The 14,532-nt window shown below is 41.7% G+C and overlaps 2 protein-coding genes across 9 annotated transcripts in view; one reads left to right on the top strand and one right to left on the bottom strand.

Annotated features, from left to right (window-relative positions):
• The window catches only part of SUCO (SUN domain containing ossification factor), an 89,371-nt gene extending 83,542 nt beyond the window's left edge, over positions 1–5,829 (bottom strand). For all 7 annotated transcript variants that reach the window (XR_009729925.1, XM_061382645.1, XM_061382646.1 and 4 more), the window contains exon 1: positions 5,747–5,829. Coding sequence is in view for 6 of the 7 variants with exons in the window: in XM_061382645.1 (XP_061238629.1) it covers positions 5,747–5,808 (62 nt within the window). In the remaining variant the exon portion in view is untranslated. The remainder of the gene's footprint in view (positions 1–5,746) is intronic.
• A 76-nt stretch (positions 5,830–5,905) lies between these two features.
• LOC133227751 (uncharacterized protein C11orf96 homolog) lies at positions 5,906–7,543 on the top strand. Of its 2 annotated transcripts, none has more exons than XM_061382652.1 (2): positions 5,906–6,351; positions 7,324–7,543. In XM_061382652.1, exons 1-2 carry the CDS (start codon positions 5,906–5,908, stop codon positions 7,433–7,435), a joined length of 558 nt encoding a protein of 185 aa, XP_061238636.1. In that variant the 3' UTR covers positions 7,436–7,543. The 2 variants fall into 2 exon arrangements, 1 of the variants encoding a protein (XP_061238636.1); XR_009729926.1 differs by lacking the exon at positions 5,906–6,351 and adding an exon at positions 6,360–7,192.
• The last annotated feature ends 6,989 nt before the right edge of the window (positions 7,544–14,532 follow it).

The raw sequence follows: 14,532 nt of genomic DNA, 5'->3' as shown, positions 1-14,532 counted from the left end.
AAAATCTCCAGATTAAAGACAGAGTAGGGATTTTTCAAGGAAAAATTTTTCCCCAAGGAAATTTCTAATCATTATCTTTAAAGGGGGGGGGGGGGGGGAACTGCTTATACAAATATAAGCAAAAAAAAAATCAAGTTTCTTATTTTTCTGCTCACTTATGCATATTAACAAATGAGCAAGAAACCAGCAAAACTGTCAGAGAAAACGCAAAATAAAGGGTACAGAGACAAAATTACAAACCAAGCAATAAACCTCTTAAATCAATGAAAACTAGGTGACATACCCTCAGAAAAATTACTATTAATACTAAGGCCAAAAAGGCCAACAAAACAGACTACTCTGAATTAGGTTATCTATCAACTCTCCCCTACTGTGACTGCCACTTCACCATTCTCAAAACATTTTATGGATGAGAACTGAAGCTCACAGAGCTAACCTGTCCCAGGACACACAGCTAGAGATAGACCATATCTATTATAGAATACAAAGTCTTCCTTTTAAACTATTTTTTGTAACTATCTGTCAAATGTATGAGAATCGTTTAAATGTCAGGCTCCTCTCTTATTAGCTCTAAATATGAGCGCCTCCAAATGATCCTTTTCGGTGCAAAAAGAAAAAAAATTGACTTTTTTAGTCTTAAATAAATTAAACCACTCTGGTGGGAGATGCTGATAATGGAAGAAATTCTGCATGTGGTGGAGACAGAGATCAAGTATTAAAGGTAATCTCTGTACCTTCTGCTCAATCTTGCTATGAACCTAAAAATGCTCTAAAAAAAAGTTAACTTTTAATTTATTTAGCTTTACCAAGATTAATATAAGGATTCACACTCCATCTAAAGGTCAGCCAGTCATAACAGCAGAGACTATACAGTCTGAAAGTGAAGGAAAGAATGAAAATTCCACAAACAGTAAACCATAAAATATATTTTACTTCCAGCATATTGTGATGTAATGTCATTTACATGTGCCCAATGAAGCAGATTCGGGGATTAACTTATTTAGTTTTAACTAAACTGACTCTCACAACATGGAGAAGTGGCTCTGAAAAAAATTCCCACAAAGATAATAGTAAGGCAAGCATAAGCCAACAACAAAATCGCAGGGCCAAGTACAAGCTATTTTTCATCCCCATTATGATGCAAAATAATCTAGTCAGTCAATTACACAACTCTCACCAAATTATTACTTTTTAAATAAGAACAAAAAGGTCTGTTAACAAAGTATTAAGATTATTTTCCTTCTCACCTTTCTTAACCACCTATTTTGTGTCACTTATTACGTACACTATTAGTATATAAATATACTAATGCCATATTTGCACATGTATAAATCTTATAAACAATTAAGTACATAATAAAGCTATACACACAATGTTTTTCTGATGAGTTCAGTTCAGTCGCTCAGTCGTGTCCGACTCTTTGTGATCCCATGAATCGCAGCACGCCAGGCCTCCCTGTCCATCACCAACTCCCGGAGTCCACCCAAACCCATGTCCATTGAGTCGGTGATGCCATCCAACCATCTCATCCTCTGTCGTCCCCTTCTCCTGCCCTCAATCTTTCCCAGCATCAGAGTCTTTTCAAATGGGTCAGCTCTTCGCATGAGGTGGCCAAAGTACTGGAGTTTCAGCCTCAACATCAGTCCTTCCAATGAACACCCAGGGCTGATCTCCTTCAGAATGGACTGGTTGGATCTCCTTGCAGTCCAAGGAACTCTCAAGAGTCTTCTCCAACACCACAGTTCAAAAGCATCAATTCTTAGCTGCTCAGCTTTCTTCACAGTCCAACTCTCACATCCATACATGACCACAGGAAAAACCACAGCCTTGACTAGACAGACCTTTGTCGACAAAGTAATGCCTCTGCTTTTGAATATGCTGTCTAGGTTGGTCATCACTTTCCTTCTAAGGAGTAAGCATCTTTTAATTTCTGATGAGGGGAGGACACAAAAAAATCTGAATATCTACCACTTAAGGCAAGTGTTTTTTTTTTTTTTTTTTCCTTTTTTGAATGGCGATCAACAGAACGCAAGCAGACCCAAGAAGCTGAAAAAGTCAAGAAGTAGATTCTTCCCCTTAGAGTCTCAAGGAACCAGGCCTGCTGACACCTTGACTTTAGCCCAGTTAAGACTTATTTTGGACTTTTGACCCACAAAACTGATAATAAATGTATGTTGTTTTTAAGTCACTAAACTTTTGGTAACTTGTTACAGGGGCAATAGGAAACTAACACAGAGGATTCCTGGGACTTGGGGCTTTTACTGCTAAAACCAGGTTAAGTTGGTTACCCTATTTTCAGGTTTTCAATGCCAGTAACAACATCTGGTACATAATGAGCATAATGAGCAAAAAACCTTTGTTGAATGAGTTTATGGTGAAATATATAGATAATGTACCCTTACTATGTTACAAAGATCTATCATATATATTCTCTCTCATATTATCATCCTAACAACCCTGTGGGCTGTGAACGAATTAGTTTTCCCACTTTTAGGATATAAGAAATAAGATTCAAAGACACCACAAAACATGTCCAAGGACACAGATCTATTAAGTGATGGAGCCATAACTACAATATAGGCTTTCTGGCCCATAGTCAAAGGATTACAGCAATCAAGGATCCTATGAATCAGGCAGCCTAGGTTCAAATCCAAGCTCCAGAACTTAATAGTTGCTTTGCCTTAGCCAAGTTACTTCTCTATTTCCTCAACTATAAAATGTAAAATTAATTTATCAATAATACACATAGGGTGGTTGTGAAGATTAAAGGTGCTGAAGATTAAAAGCGCTAAAATGTACAAAGTATACACCACAGGTTTGACAAAGAGGCAGCTGACAATAAATAATAGCTATCATAATTATTCTTGATGTTATAGTACATTTATGCCTAAAATACTCTGTGCTACTTGATAATCACACAAAAGTATGAAAAAAGGAAAAAAATAGCAACCAGAATGAATAATAAAGATTGGATGGGTCTTCTGTGAAAGTAATCTAAGGTTAGAACGCCAGGCTGGAAAGACAAAAGGAGAGAGGAGACATAATCAAGATCTGTAAATATGTGACAATATAAATAAGGTGGTTATAAAATGCAGTAATATTGGTAGGAGGAGGAGGCTGGAAATTTAGAAACTAGAGTGTTGTAGTATAAACATATAGCACTCAAAAATCTACAAAATGATACAACTTAAAAAAGAAAAGAATCACAAAATCTTGCAACACTTTATGAATGACAAAGACAAAAATGACTGTTTAGCAAAACCTGCTGAACCCTACAATGGCATCAAGCTAAGGGAGAATGGAGATGTTGAGAAATGACCTAACAGACCAGACTGTAGCAAGGACCAGATCGCCAGGTGAGTCAGTGACTTAATTTCATTATTCCAATTTCCCAAGGAAGAAAAGTCTCTTTACCAATCACACCATACACCACTCCTCTTCCTGATCTCATCATGACCCTTCCAAAAAATTCTCAAGCCTTAATATTCTACTTTAATGCCTTCCCAACCGCTTCAGTAAAGAGCAATTAAAATCTCTCTGAATTTGGCAGTGCAAACAAATCTCAAAACAAACTAACTCAGTTGTTTCTTAAACAAAAGCTTCTTAAATTTTGCACTACTTAAACCCTCAATATCCACTTTTCATTGTGAAAGTCAACAAACTTTACAGAACTTTATGACTATTGTTTTCAATAGGCCAACTGATTTCTTTTCCCCTAACAAGTCATGGCATCATCGACTCAATGGACATGAGTCTGAGCAAATTCCAGGAGACAGTGAAGGACAGAAGCCTGATGTGCTGGCAGTCTATGGGGTCGCAAAGAATTGAACATGACTGACCAAATGAACAACAAGTCATGAGCTCATTACTATTTCTAATGAATCAAGATGAGAAACCATATTGAGATTAGCTTAAGCAAAAGATAGCCAGAAATTAAACAAAATAATAGAAGCAAGTTATTATAAATTCACAAATGATTTTTAAAACTACACTAAAATGCTTGATTTCACTGCCACCAATCAATTTTTTTTCAATTCCATTTAAGGGTAGAAACTTGCAACTGGTAGATAAGTTAGTCCTGAAGACCACTGAATAGTTAGTATAAACAACACTATTTTATGATAATTATCAACTTGCTGAGACTAGATCTTAACTATTCCCACCACAAGAAGAAATGGCTATGTAATATGATAGAGGTGCTTAACTATTTCAACAATGGTAATCATATTACAATATGTAAATGTATCAAATCAATATGTTCTACAACTGAAATTTACACAATGTTATATGTCAGGTATATTTCAACTTAAAAAAGAAAAAAATCAGAGATCCTGGTGTGTTTTAAATGTGAATGAAAAGTGTAACCTCTTTGCCCTAAACCATTTCACAAAGTAAAGAAGAATAACAACATGGTCTAAAGATGGGCAAGATCAGGGAGAAAGAGAAAAAACACATAACCTACAACTAAACAGCCAAAAGAAAGAAGTGGTTATGAATACAAGGTTTCCCTCTCTCACGTAAAAATTTAAATTTAAAATGAGTGAGTGTACTCACTTCCTAAAAGCACTTTTTGTACCCAACGTGATGCTGATAAGTATTAAGATGAGATAACACTGGTCTTGCTAAAGGGTTGAGAGTAAATGTCAAAAAGGTCAAATTTCTTGTTCTCTAAAACGTCTATCAACCTACCACTCAAAATTCTTCAGCCAGGCAAGTGTCTTCTTTTCTTATTTATCTATTATTTTCTGGTACAACTTCAGTGTCTTTGGAATCCGTTAGACACCCCACATTAATGAAAAACAGCTGTTGGTGTTTTGCGGAAATAAGCTAAACAAGAAACTTAGTTTACCTAGATTTTAATGTAACAGCAAATCACTTTGACTGAAGAAGCATCTGTTGAATCAGCAAACATCACACAACTTTGAAGAAATCCCCTCGGAGTACAGAAGGGATTTTTCAAGTGCAATGGTAACGATCCTTTGACTGATAAGCTAGCTTTCTCTGCTCCTCCCCAAAAACCCAAATGTGCCAGGGATTAACAGAAACTCCATACAGAAACTTACAGACAAAGCACTCTTCCCGCCTTCAAAATGCAGGGCTTATCCTTCTATTACTAAGGGACATTATCCGAGGCACACGATCAGAAACACCCGTGCACACTACACCTAAGACACACTCAGCTACTGAACAGCTTATCATCTACTCCTTGAAAAAGGGCTTCATAACGCCCCCCAAAGTTTCCAAGAACAGCAACCCCAAAAGTATCCGAGGCAAAGACCAGGAGAGAAAAGGGCCAGGAGAACTACTGTTCGTACATTACTCACCTTCCCAAGTCACGTTGTTAAAATCGCCTATCGGGAACACGCCACATCCGACACGCTTTCTGCCCTTCGCACACCATGAAAACAAGTGGCTGGTACTAAGCCCGAACAACTTAGCCAGTCTCTATCTGAACACTACCCAAACACCCCTCCATCGCCAAGGGCCAGGGTAATTGGGTACAAAGGCACCTGGGCGCTTCCTCTGCCACTTAAGACTCTGTAAATGCCAAAATGCACCATGAAAACCTCCACACACAGTGCTGCCAGGCCAGTCCGCCGGGAAGTCACGGAATAATGTGTTTGTTGCCTCATAGGCGCCTCGGAGACCCGCACCCCAAAAGCCAGGATAATTTGGGGGTGTGACTCGGGCTTTCCCTGCCCCGTCTCCCCTCAAGGGAAAGTCCCGTGTGGTCGCGGCTACTCACCAGACCAGGGAACACAGAGAGAGACAGGAGACCAGGGCCAAGGCCCGCCGGTACTTCTTCATCTTCTCCTCCTTCTTCCCCCTGCCAGAAGGCGGCACATCCTCCCTGCAGCTGCCACTGCCGAGGCCAAGATGGAGGAGCCGGAGCAGGAGAGTGAGGATGAGACCGAGAGTCCGAAGGGCTGCGGCGCTGGAGGACAGGCTCCTGAGCGGCTCGCGCGCTGGCTGCCCTCTCCCAGGGGCCCACGGCGGCGCCGACCCGGGCGCTTCACGGGACGACTCCGGGAACCGCCGCTTCCGCCGCGGCCGCCGGCTCGTCCGCGCCCGCCTTCTCCAGCCGCCACCTCCGCTGCCGCCCCATATCACCCCCGCCCGCCCCGGCTCTCGCTCCGTGCTGCCGGCGACCAACGGCCGCTGCGCACTCGCCTCTCAACAGCCAATCGCCAGCGGAGCCGCGACACCTCACACACCGCTGAGCTGGAAGGAGACGCGTCACCCACGTCCCGCGGCGCTCTCACCCCCACCAGCCTCCGCGCGGGCCACGCCCCCTCCGACGTCTCTGGCGGCTGACGCCGAAGGAGGAGGCCACAAAGCGGGAGAGCCGAGGTGGCCACCGCCCCGCCCACCTCAAGTCCCGCCCACTTCAGGAAGTCCTAGAGCACCCTTGTGACCCTCAGCCTCTTACCTACGCTGGTCCGCCCTCTTGCTCGGGGCGCGCGTAGTCCGCGCAAAGGCCCTTGGGAGTTATAGTTTTCTCTCCCTATAGAAACCTCCCTATAGAACCCTCGTTTCTCTGTCCCTGTCCCTGTCCCTCTTAGTATCACTGTTTTAAGAGGTCTGTGGTTTCGCTTCTTACCGAAAGACTGACAAGCTTTGGAAGTGTTACATGCAGTTTTCCTTTTTTGACCGCAGTTTGTGGAAAGGCCTAGAATGACGGTGGGGGGGAGGTGGGTGGGAAGCTATACTAATAAAATTTTAAAGGCGTTTTCCCTGTCAGTGGGCCGGGCCCATCGAACTAGATGCTGATTGGCTGGCGGGAAGGGGGTGTGCCAAGATTTCCTCTAACCTGATTGGTTGGAGTGGGACGACTTTCTCATCTTTTCCGCCTCAGGGAGAATTTCGCAGCCGGCCGGATTCCTCTGTTGGAATTGGCTCGATTCGTCTCTATTCTTTTGGATTCGTGCTTTGGGTTCGCTGTGGTGGGGTCAGAAAGGAAAACTGCGGCTCCTGCTGGGACTTTCAAGTTCTGGGGTTCACCGAAATCGGGGGAATTGGTCGCCTTCGCACGTCTTTCGTTACCGTCTGAGACCAAAAAATGACCGCTTCTCAATCTGTAAAATGAGCAATGTACCCACCCGAGATTTTTATGCCCCTGAGGCTTCTAAAAATCTCTCAGAAGCTAGTTTAGGGACCGTCTGCCTGAAAGTCCGCAATTCTTCTATCCCTGGTGATACATTTGTTTCAGACTCTTGACACTACCAGGGAAGTTAGTCGCTACCGAGTCGCTTATTTTCTTTTATAAAATAAGAAATATAAGTCAATGGTGTTTCCCCCCCCCCTTTTTTTTTTGGCTATCAGAAACTCGGAACTACCTTCTCCAGAAAGCATCCAGACGATGGGAGAATGGAGACCAACTGTCCGATTGTCCAGTGGTCAAAGCAAAAGTATGAGGCACTTACTGCTTATGTGATTGAAGGAAAAAAGACTCCGTAAAATGTCCATCTAATCTTGAGCCATGTAATTCCTTGTAAACCTTCTAGGTTGAATTGTTTGTTAATTATATTCCCAGGAAACTGAATGTTTTGACTCATTCTAAAATTCTTGGTATAAGTCAACTGGATATTTAAAAAAATTCTACAAAGCATGATTTGGTTTTAGAGGAATTCATCCTAAACTAATTTTTCTTGCAAAATGTAGAATGATCTGTTCATGGCCCTTTTGGTGTATGACAATAAAGGCTCTTTATCTCTCTCGTTGCAGTAGGCAAGCACTTAACTAGCCCAAGAACAATATCAAATGATTAATATGTAAATTTAAAGGAAGGGGGAGCCTGGTGGGCTGCTGTCTCTGGGGTCGCACAGAGTTGGACACGAAGTGACTTAGCAGTAGCAGTAGGGACAAAAGAAGTATGGGGATTATTTTACATTCTTTACCATGTTGGGCACCCTCTTCCTTTCACTCCAGGAACTAGGTTATTCAGGACAAAGAACAGGTGCTCCTGAGCTGCTTCTCCATAGATCACAGCCAACAAAGTTCTGTTAGAATACATACTCATCTCAAGCCTGACAAGTTATCAGGTGCCTCTCTTGTATCCTGTCCTTCTCACTCCAAACCCACAAGTCCACATACAACTAGTAGATAGAATTTTTCTTCCTTTTTTTCCTCCCTCCCTTCTTTCCTTTCTTTCTTCGTTTTTCTTACAGTTGAGGTTTTAGAGTGACCGCTGTGGTAGGGTTGTCATTCCCTTATTATTAATGAATCATTGGCTACTATTGTTTCAAGCAATAAATATCCTTTTCTCTTTTTGCTAGTTTCATGTCCATAGCTTCATGTTAAGGTTTAATCTTCAGTCCCTTTAGCTTTTCATTTTTCTCTAGGATTTTTCATACTTTCAGTTCTCAGCTATACAATTGACTCCCAGATCAACTCTAGATCCCAGCCTCTCTTCAAGTAGTGGCTGGACATAACACTTATTCTACCATCACTACATAAAATAGAACTTGCTCCTGCATAAATTCAATTTCCCCATAAATTAAGTTCTTCACTTGAGTTTCTATTTGCATTAATTCCTATTTGTTTTGAGGCCTCAGATAGGATAAGAGAAGTTCCGTGGAGCTGACCTTTGAAAAACTAGATGTTCTTCTACATGGTTGTTAAATATGAGAAAAAATAATGGAATAAATTTTGTTCTAGCACAATAAATGTGATAAAATAAGTATCATATAAAATAAATTGAGTATAGATAACTGCCCTCATACTTAAATATATACCACATGCCAGAAAATGGCAAGAAAAATGTGTATTTAATCTTAGTGCAAGCTAACTAACCACCATCTACCACCTCTTAACTGTACTACAGTGATTGTCAACCAGCAGCAACTGTTTCCCTTGAGGGTAAATTGGCAAGTCTAAAAACGTTTTTGGTTATCACAACTGAGGAAGTGCTACGTCTAATGGGTAGAGACCAGGGATGCTACATCCTACAATGCAGAAGACAGCCTTACACAACAAAAAATGATTTGGCCTGAAAAGTCAAAAATGCCTAGCTTGGGAAACCCTCCTATAACAGAATCACCCAATTCTATAAAATCTATGAAGCATTGACTACACACATGTAACTTATGTGCCTTGCAGATCCTTGGATTATTTAGGGAGTCACCAAGGACAAGACACATGGTGAACAGGAGTTCTCCTGTTCTTAAAAGGTTAAAGACATAGAAACACTGGACAGGTTAAGTCCCTGCCAGGATAAAAATCAGATACTCTGTTTGCTCATGGTGAAAAAAAAAACAAGCAGATCTCAGATAAGAAGTCAACCCCTCTGGCCAGCTCCTTTGTACTTTGTCTCATATATAAATCACACTTTAAAAGCCCCAGAGAAGACATATTTGTTCAAGTTGGTGGTATTTGGTGAGCAAGCTTCGACATATTTTGAATATGTTGAAAATTTATCTGCCCTTTTCAATATTATAAAATACTGAGACACTGTGTATTACAGAGGAACGGCTGAGGCTCAATGAAATTAGATGCTTCCAGAGTAAAATTAGTTAGGACAAAAATCAGTGAAAGCCCAGAGAACTGAGAAAAGACTAATATAGAGACAAGGAAAGGGACTAAACCAGATGGGAAGAAGGGTGAATGTGGTGATCAGCACTTAAAAATATTATCTACATATAGATACAGTAGAGATAGAGATTTATTATTATTTGTCTTTACTCCATTTGCTGCTGTTTCTTTGAGTGTGTATAGATATGTGCATAGAATAGGACGTGCCTGTTTTATTTAGCCACTCCTTGTTTGAGGAGGGCTTCCCCGATGGCTCAGCAAATAAAGGATCTGCCTGCAATACAGGAAACATAGGTGGGGGGCGGGGGGGGGGGGGGGCGGGTTTGATCCCTGGTTTGGGAAGATTCCCCTGGAGAAGGAAACGGCAACCAACTCCAGTATTCTTGCCTGGAGAATCCCATGGACAGAAGAGCCTGAGGGGCTACAGTCCAAAGGATCACAAAGAATCAGATAGGACTGACCAACTAAAATTGCTTGCTTGCCTGAGGAGAGCCTAAACTACTTTACCAAATCTACCTTAGAGCTCTGATGATGTAGCTACTTGAGGAACTAAAGGTAGAATTCAGAAAGAGATAAGAAAAACTTGGTTCTCTAGGACAGCCTGAGAACTCAGTTTCTTAACAGAAGAATCACAAACTGCAACGTCAGTCTGTTTAGTTCTGTTTATATTGCAAATAACAAAAGATTTCCCCTTAAAATCTTTGCACTTTATGACCACCAGTTTAGTCTTCTATCACTGGTTAACCATGCTAAAACATGGTTTCTCAACTGGGTACATTGGCTTTTCAATGTCTACTTTGAAAATACATGAGTTTAGCAGTAATGAAATCAGCCAGAGAAAGGATGACTCAGGAAGTGGGTGATGGAGAGGGAGAAATCTAAGAGGACTTCTGAGAAGGCATGTGGTCGTGACATGAATAGAAAAGTCAGGAGTTGCAGGTTTGTAACGAAGATTAGTTTGATTTTAGAAGTGTAGTATTGAGCTTTAGGTTCTGGTGGAAGCATCTGGCAAGTATTTACAAATATATATTTCCCAAAAGGGAGTGAAACAAAGCAATTGATGATGACGTGTTAAGAGTTCTAACTGTTATGTCCTTCAGGGTGCTAATAGTTTAGTTGTGTCTGACTCTTTGCAACCCCAAGGACTGTAGCTCACCAGTCTTCTCAGTTCTCAGTTCATAAGATTCTCCAGGCAAGAATACTGGAGTGGGTTACCATTCCCTTCTCACCAGGAGGTCTTCCCCACCCAGGGATCGAGCCTAGGTCTCCAGAATTGCAGGCAGATTCTTAACTATCTGAGCCACCAGGGAAGTCCATGGCCCCCAGTCCCTCCTGTATAATGCTCTCAGGTGAAGTTTCCTAAAACATTACCTCCTTCACATCCTTTTTTTCTGGATGAAGTAGGAAAGGATAGCTTTATTGTTTTGCCAGGCAAAGGGGGCCACAACGGGCTCATGTCCTCAAAACTGTGGGTCCTAACTTATGGAAAAGAGTGAAAAGTTTTATATCAATTGTCCAAAGAGGGCAGGATCAGCTCGTGGACATTCTTCTGATGTGTTAGCGGTGAGCTAAGTGGAAACAGTGTCAGACTTTATTTTTGGGGGCTCCAAAATCACTGTAGATGGTGATTGCAGCCATGAAATTAAAAGACGCTTACTCCTTGGAAGGAAAGTGATGACCAACCTAGACAGCATATTAAAAAGCAGAGACATTACTTTGCCAACAAAGGTCCGTCTAGTCAAGGCTATGGTTTTTCCAGCGGTCATGTATGGATGTGAGAGTTGGACTGTGAAGAAAGCTGAGCAGCGAAGAATTGATGCTTTTGAACTGTGGTGTTGGAGAAGACTCTTGAGAGTCCCTTGGACTGCAAGGAGATCCAACCAGTCCATTCTGAAGGAGATCAGCCCTGGGATTTCTTTGGAAGGAATGATGCTAAAGCTGAAACTCCAGTACTTTGGCCGCCTCAGGCGAAGAATTGACTCATTGGAAAAGACTCTGATGCTGGGAGAGATTGGGGGCAGGAGGAGAAGGAGACGACAGAGGATGAGATGGCTGGATGGCATCACTGACTCGATGGACGTGAATTTGAGTGAACTCCGGGAGTTGATGATGGACAGGGAGGCCTGGCATGCTGCAATTCATGGGGTCGCAAAGAGTCAGACACGACTGAGTGACTGATCTGAACTAAACTGAAGTAGGAGTCAGCATCATCGACCTTCAGGTCAAACTGGTCTGGGGTCTACATGCTTGTGGGCCGCCCACCATCATTAATTGTTAACTTCTTCCATCTAGAAGGTGTTTCAGTGTCTACAATACAAGTCAAAGATATTGTTGTGTGTATCCTTTTATGGGGAAATAGGACCTTGCCCAACACTGCTCTTAACAGTTTGTCCTACCTGATCTCCCTTCCGTAATTAACAACTACTTGTTTGACTCTGCCCATTGGAATTCAGGGAAGTTCATGGGGGTTGAATGAAGGCTATTTACTATAATCAAAGAAATGGGGGACACAGAAAGGCCTTGTACCCAGGGGCCCCACAGAGCCCTGCATGATATCATTACCACATGCTGGGGCTGTGCTAAGTGTTTTCACATATTAATTAATTTAATCCTTGTGACACCATGTGATAGGCACCAGCCTTGTCCCCATTGTACAGATAAAGAAACTGAGGCATGAGCACACTAAGTAACTTCCTCAAGGTCACCCAAGCATCAAAGTTCGGACGTGAACCTAGGATGTAATGAGTCCTAATGGTGCCCACGTCCTATGGGAGGAACACAGCACTGCTTTCTCAAGACCTGTGGGTGGCAGTACTGGCAGCCACGGGGGGGATGGTACTGTCCATGTGGCCACCTGCCACTGGCCAGGCACATCTGAGGCCCAGAGTGCCAGCCCTCGGGACAGCGAGGAACCTCCCATAGAGGACAAGATGCCGGGAAGAAGATGCATAGATTGAGGGGTGTGAAGGGTGCTGATGGGTGGATGTCTTGGGTGGGCAAGGGTCAGGGCAGGTCTCCCCAGGAGGAAACATCTGGGTGGAGATCTGTAGCTACCCAGGGATTCAGGGAAGGAGTATTCCAGGCCAAGGAAAGAGCTCATGCAAACACAAACATCTTTGCCCATCACATCCTTTCTTTGGAAAGGAAAAAAAAAAAAGAAAAAGGAAAGAAAATCCCCAATAGCATTTAAATATTTGTTGAATAAATTACTGCTTTTAAAGTTTCTCAGGATCCAACTCAGCTGACAGTATAAGACATATCCTCCACTGTTTCCTTTCAGGACTCAACCGTCTCACAGACCATGCTGCTTGCCAAGTTCTGAAACCCCTGTGTTCTCACTTCTCCTAATGTCTATCTCCCCAAGCAGTGTATCAATTCCTTATGCAAAGAGGTCATGTGTTATATATGTAAAACATGATGTTTTGTTTTTTTTACAGGAGCCAAAAAAATGATTTTTTACTTAGTTACTATTTCATTTGTCTAATCATACCAAATTACAATCTGCCCAATATTTTCAATTTCTAGGAATAGCAAACCCCTAAGTTTTAGCAACTGACTAGAGATACTAGCCAACTATCTCTTCCACTACAAGTAGCCAAATTAGCTTTTTAGCATAATACTGTTTGACGTGTATGTGACTAAACTTTTCTGGGTTTAAATTATCCTTGAGTAATCTGGAGAAATAATGTGTTCAACAAATATTTATTGAGCTTTTTTTATATGAAAGGTGCTGCAGTAGATTATTTGTCTCCAGGAAATTCAGTGTTCTTGTAGTTTCTTAATCTTCTTCCAGACTGCACCCTTTTGGCAGGCTCATGATACACATGAGTCCCTTCTCAGAGTGTTTTCAGGCAGATTCTTCACTGTCTGAATCACCAGGGAAGCCTTCAGAGTATTTGTAAGGGAATAAAATAAAATAATAGATTACAAAGGAAACCAATTAAACTGAAATACAGTTGTGAAACTATTTCAAAGCAAATTTGTGATTAGTAATTGAGTCTACCTGCCAAGAAGGAGGCGCAGGAGGTGTGGGTTCTATCCTTGGATTAGGAAGATCCCTTGGAAAAGTAAATGTCAACCCATTCCAGTATTCTTACCTGAAAACTCCCATGGACAGAGGAATCTGGCTGGCTACCGTCCATGGGGTCACAAGAGTTGGACACGACTTAGTGACTAAACCACCATTGCTAGTGGTGATTTTCAATCATCAAAAGAGTGATGAGTTTAAAATGTATTTTAAGATACCTACAATATATGGCACCCCACTCCAGTACTCTTGCCTGGAAAATCCCATGGATGGAGGAGCCTGGTAGGCTGCAGTCCATGGGGTCACTAAGAGTCGGACATGACTGAGCGACTTCACTTTCACTTTTCACTTTCATGCATTGGAGAAGGAAATGGCAACCCACTCCAGTGTTCCTGCCTGGAGAATCCCAGGGACGGGGAGCCCGGTGGGCTGCGTCTATGGGGTCGCACAGAGTCGGACACGACTGAAGCGACTTAGCAGCAGCAGGAGCACAATATGTATCATGTGACATGGAGACTTCTATTAGTGACAAATTTCTGAGATTAGTTACCTCCATTTGTAATAAGAGAGAATTCTAAATTTCAGTAAAAGTTTAGTGAAAGTAAAGACATAATTATTTTTTGTCCAAGTTCATGGACCAGTGAATTTATATTTGGATTCTAAGTCAAGAATCCCTGCAGTAGGGCGTTATTTTTTAAATTGTGAGTTACAACTCATTAGAGGGTCAAGTAATCAATTTTCAGGGACATAAGTAGAACTTTTTAAAAAGCAAAAGGTAATAATTTATAAAATATCAGTGTCTCAGTAAGGGGTAATATTATCTCAGTTACTCCTGTTTCAGTGATATAAATGTCATATATATATGCACATGTATGCATGTTGTATATTTGTGTGTGTTCTGTTATATGTGTATATGCATATTGAGTTGCAGTATAAAACATATGTCTTAATGTGGGCTGCAGTAAAAATCAAGT

This window comes from Bos javanicus, chromosome 16 (assembly GCF_032452875.1).
Source record: "Bos javanicus breed banteng chromosome 16, ARS-OSU_banteng_1.0, whole genome shotgun sequence".
Classification (NCBI taxonomy): domain Eukaryota; kingdom Metazoa; phylum Chordata; class Mammalia; order Artiodactyla; family Bovidae; genus Bos; species Bos javanicus.
The sequence above is the reverse complement of the archived record's forward strand: the minus strand, read 5'-3'. Positions and strand labels throughout refer to the sequence as shown.

Excerpts from the sequence above, each read along its gene's own strand:
- LOC133227751 (XM_061382652.1), top strand. The coding sequence starts at position 5,906 with ATGAGACCGAGAGTCCGAAGGGCTGCGGCGCTGGAGGACAGGCTCCTG. Across the intron at positions 6,352-7,323 it reads CACAAAGCGGGAGAGCCGAG|AAACTCGGAACTACCTTCTC; the intron begins GTGGCCACCGCC and ends TTTGGCTATCAG.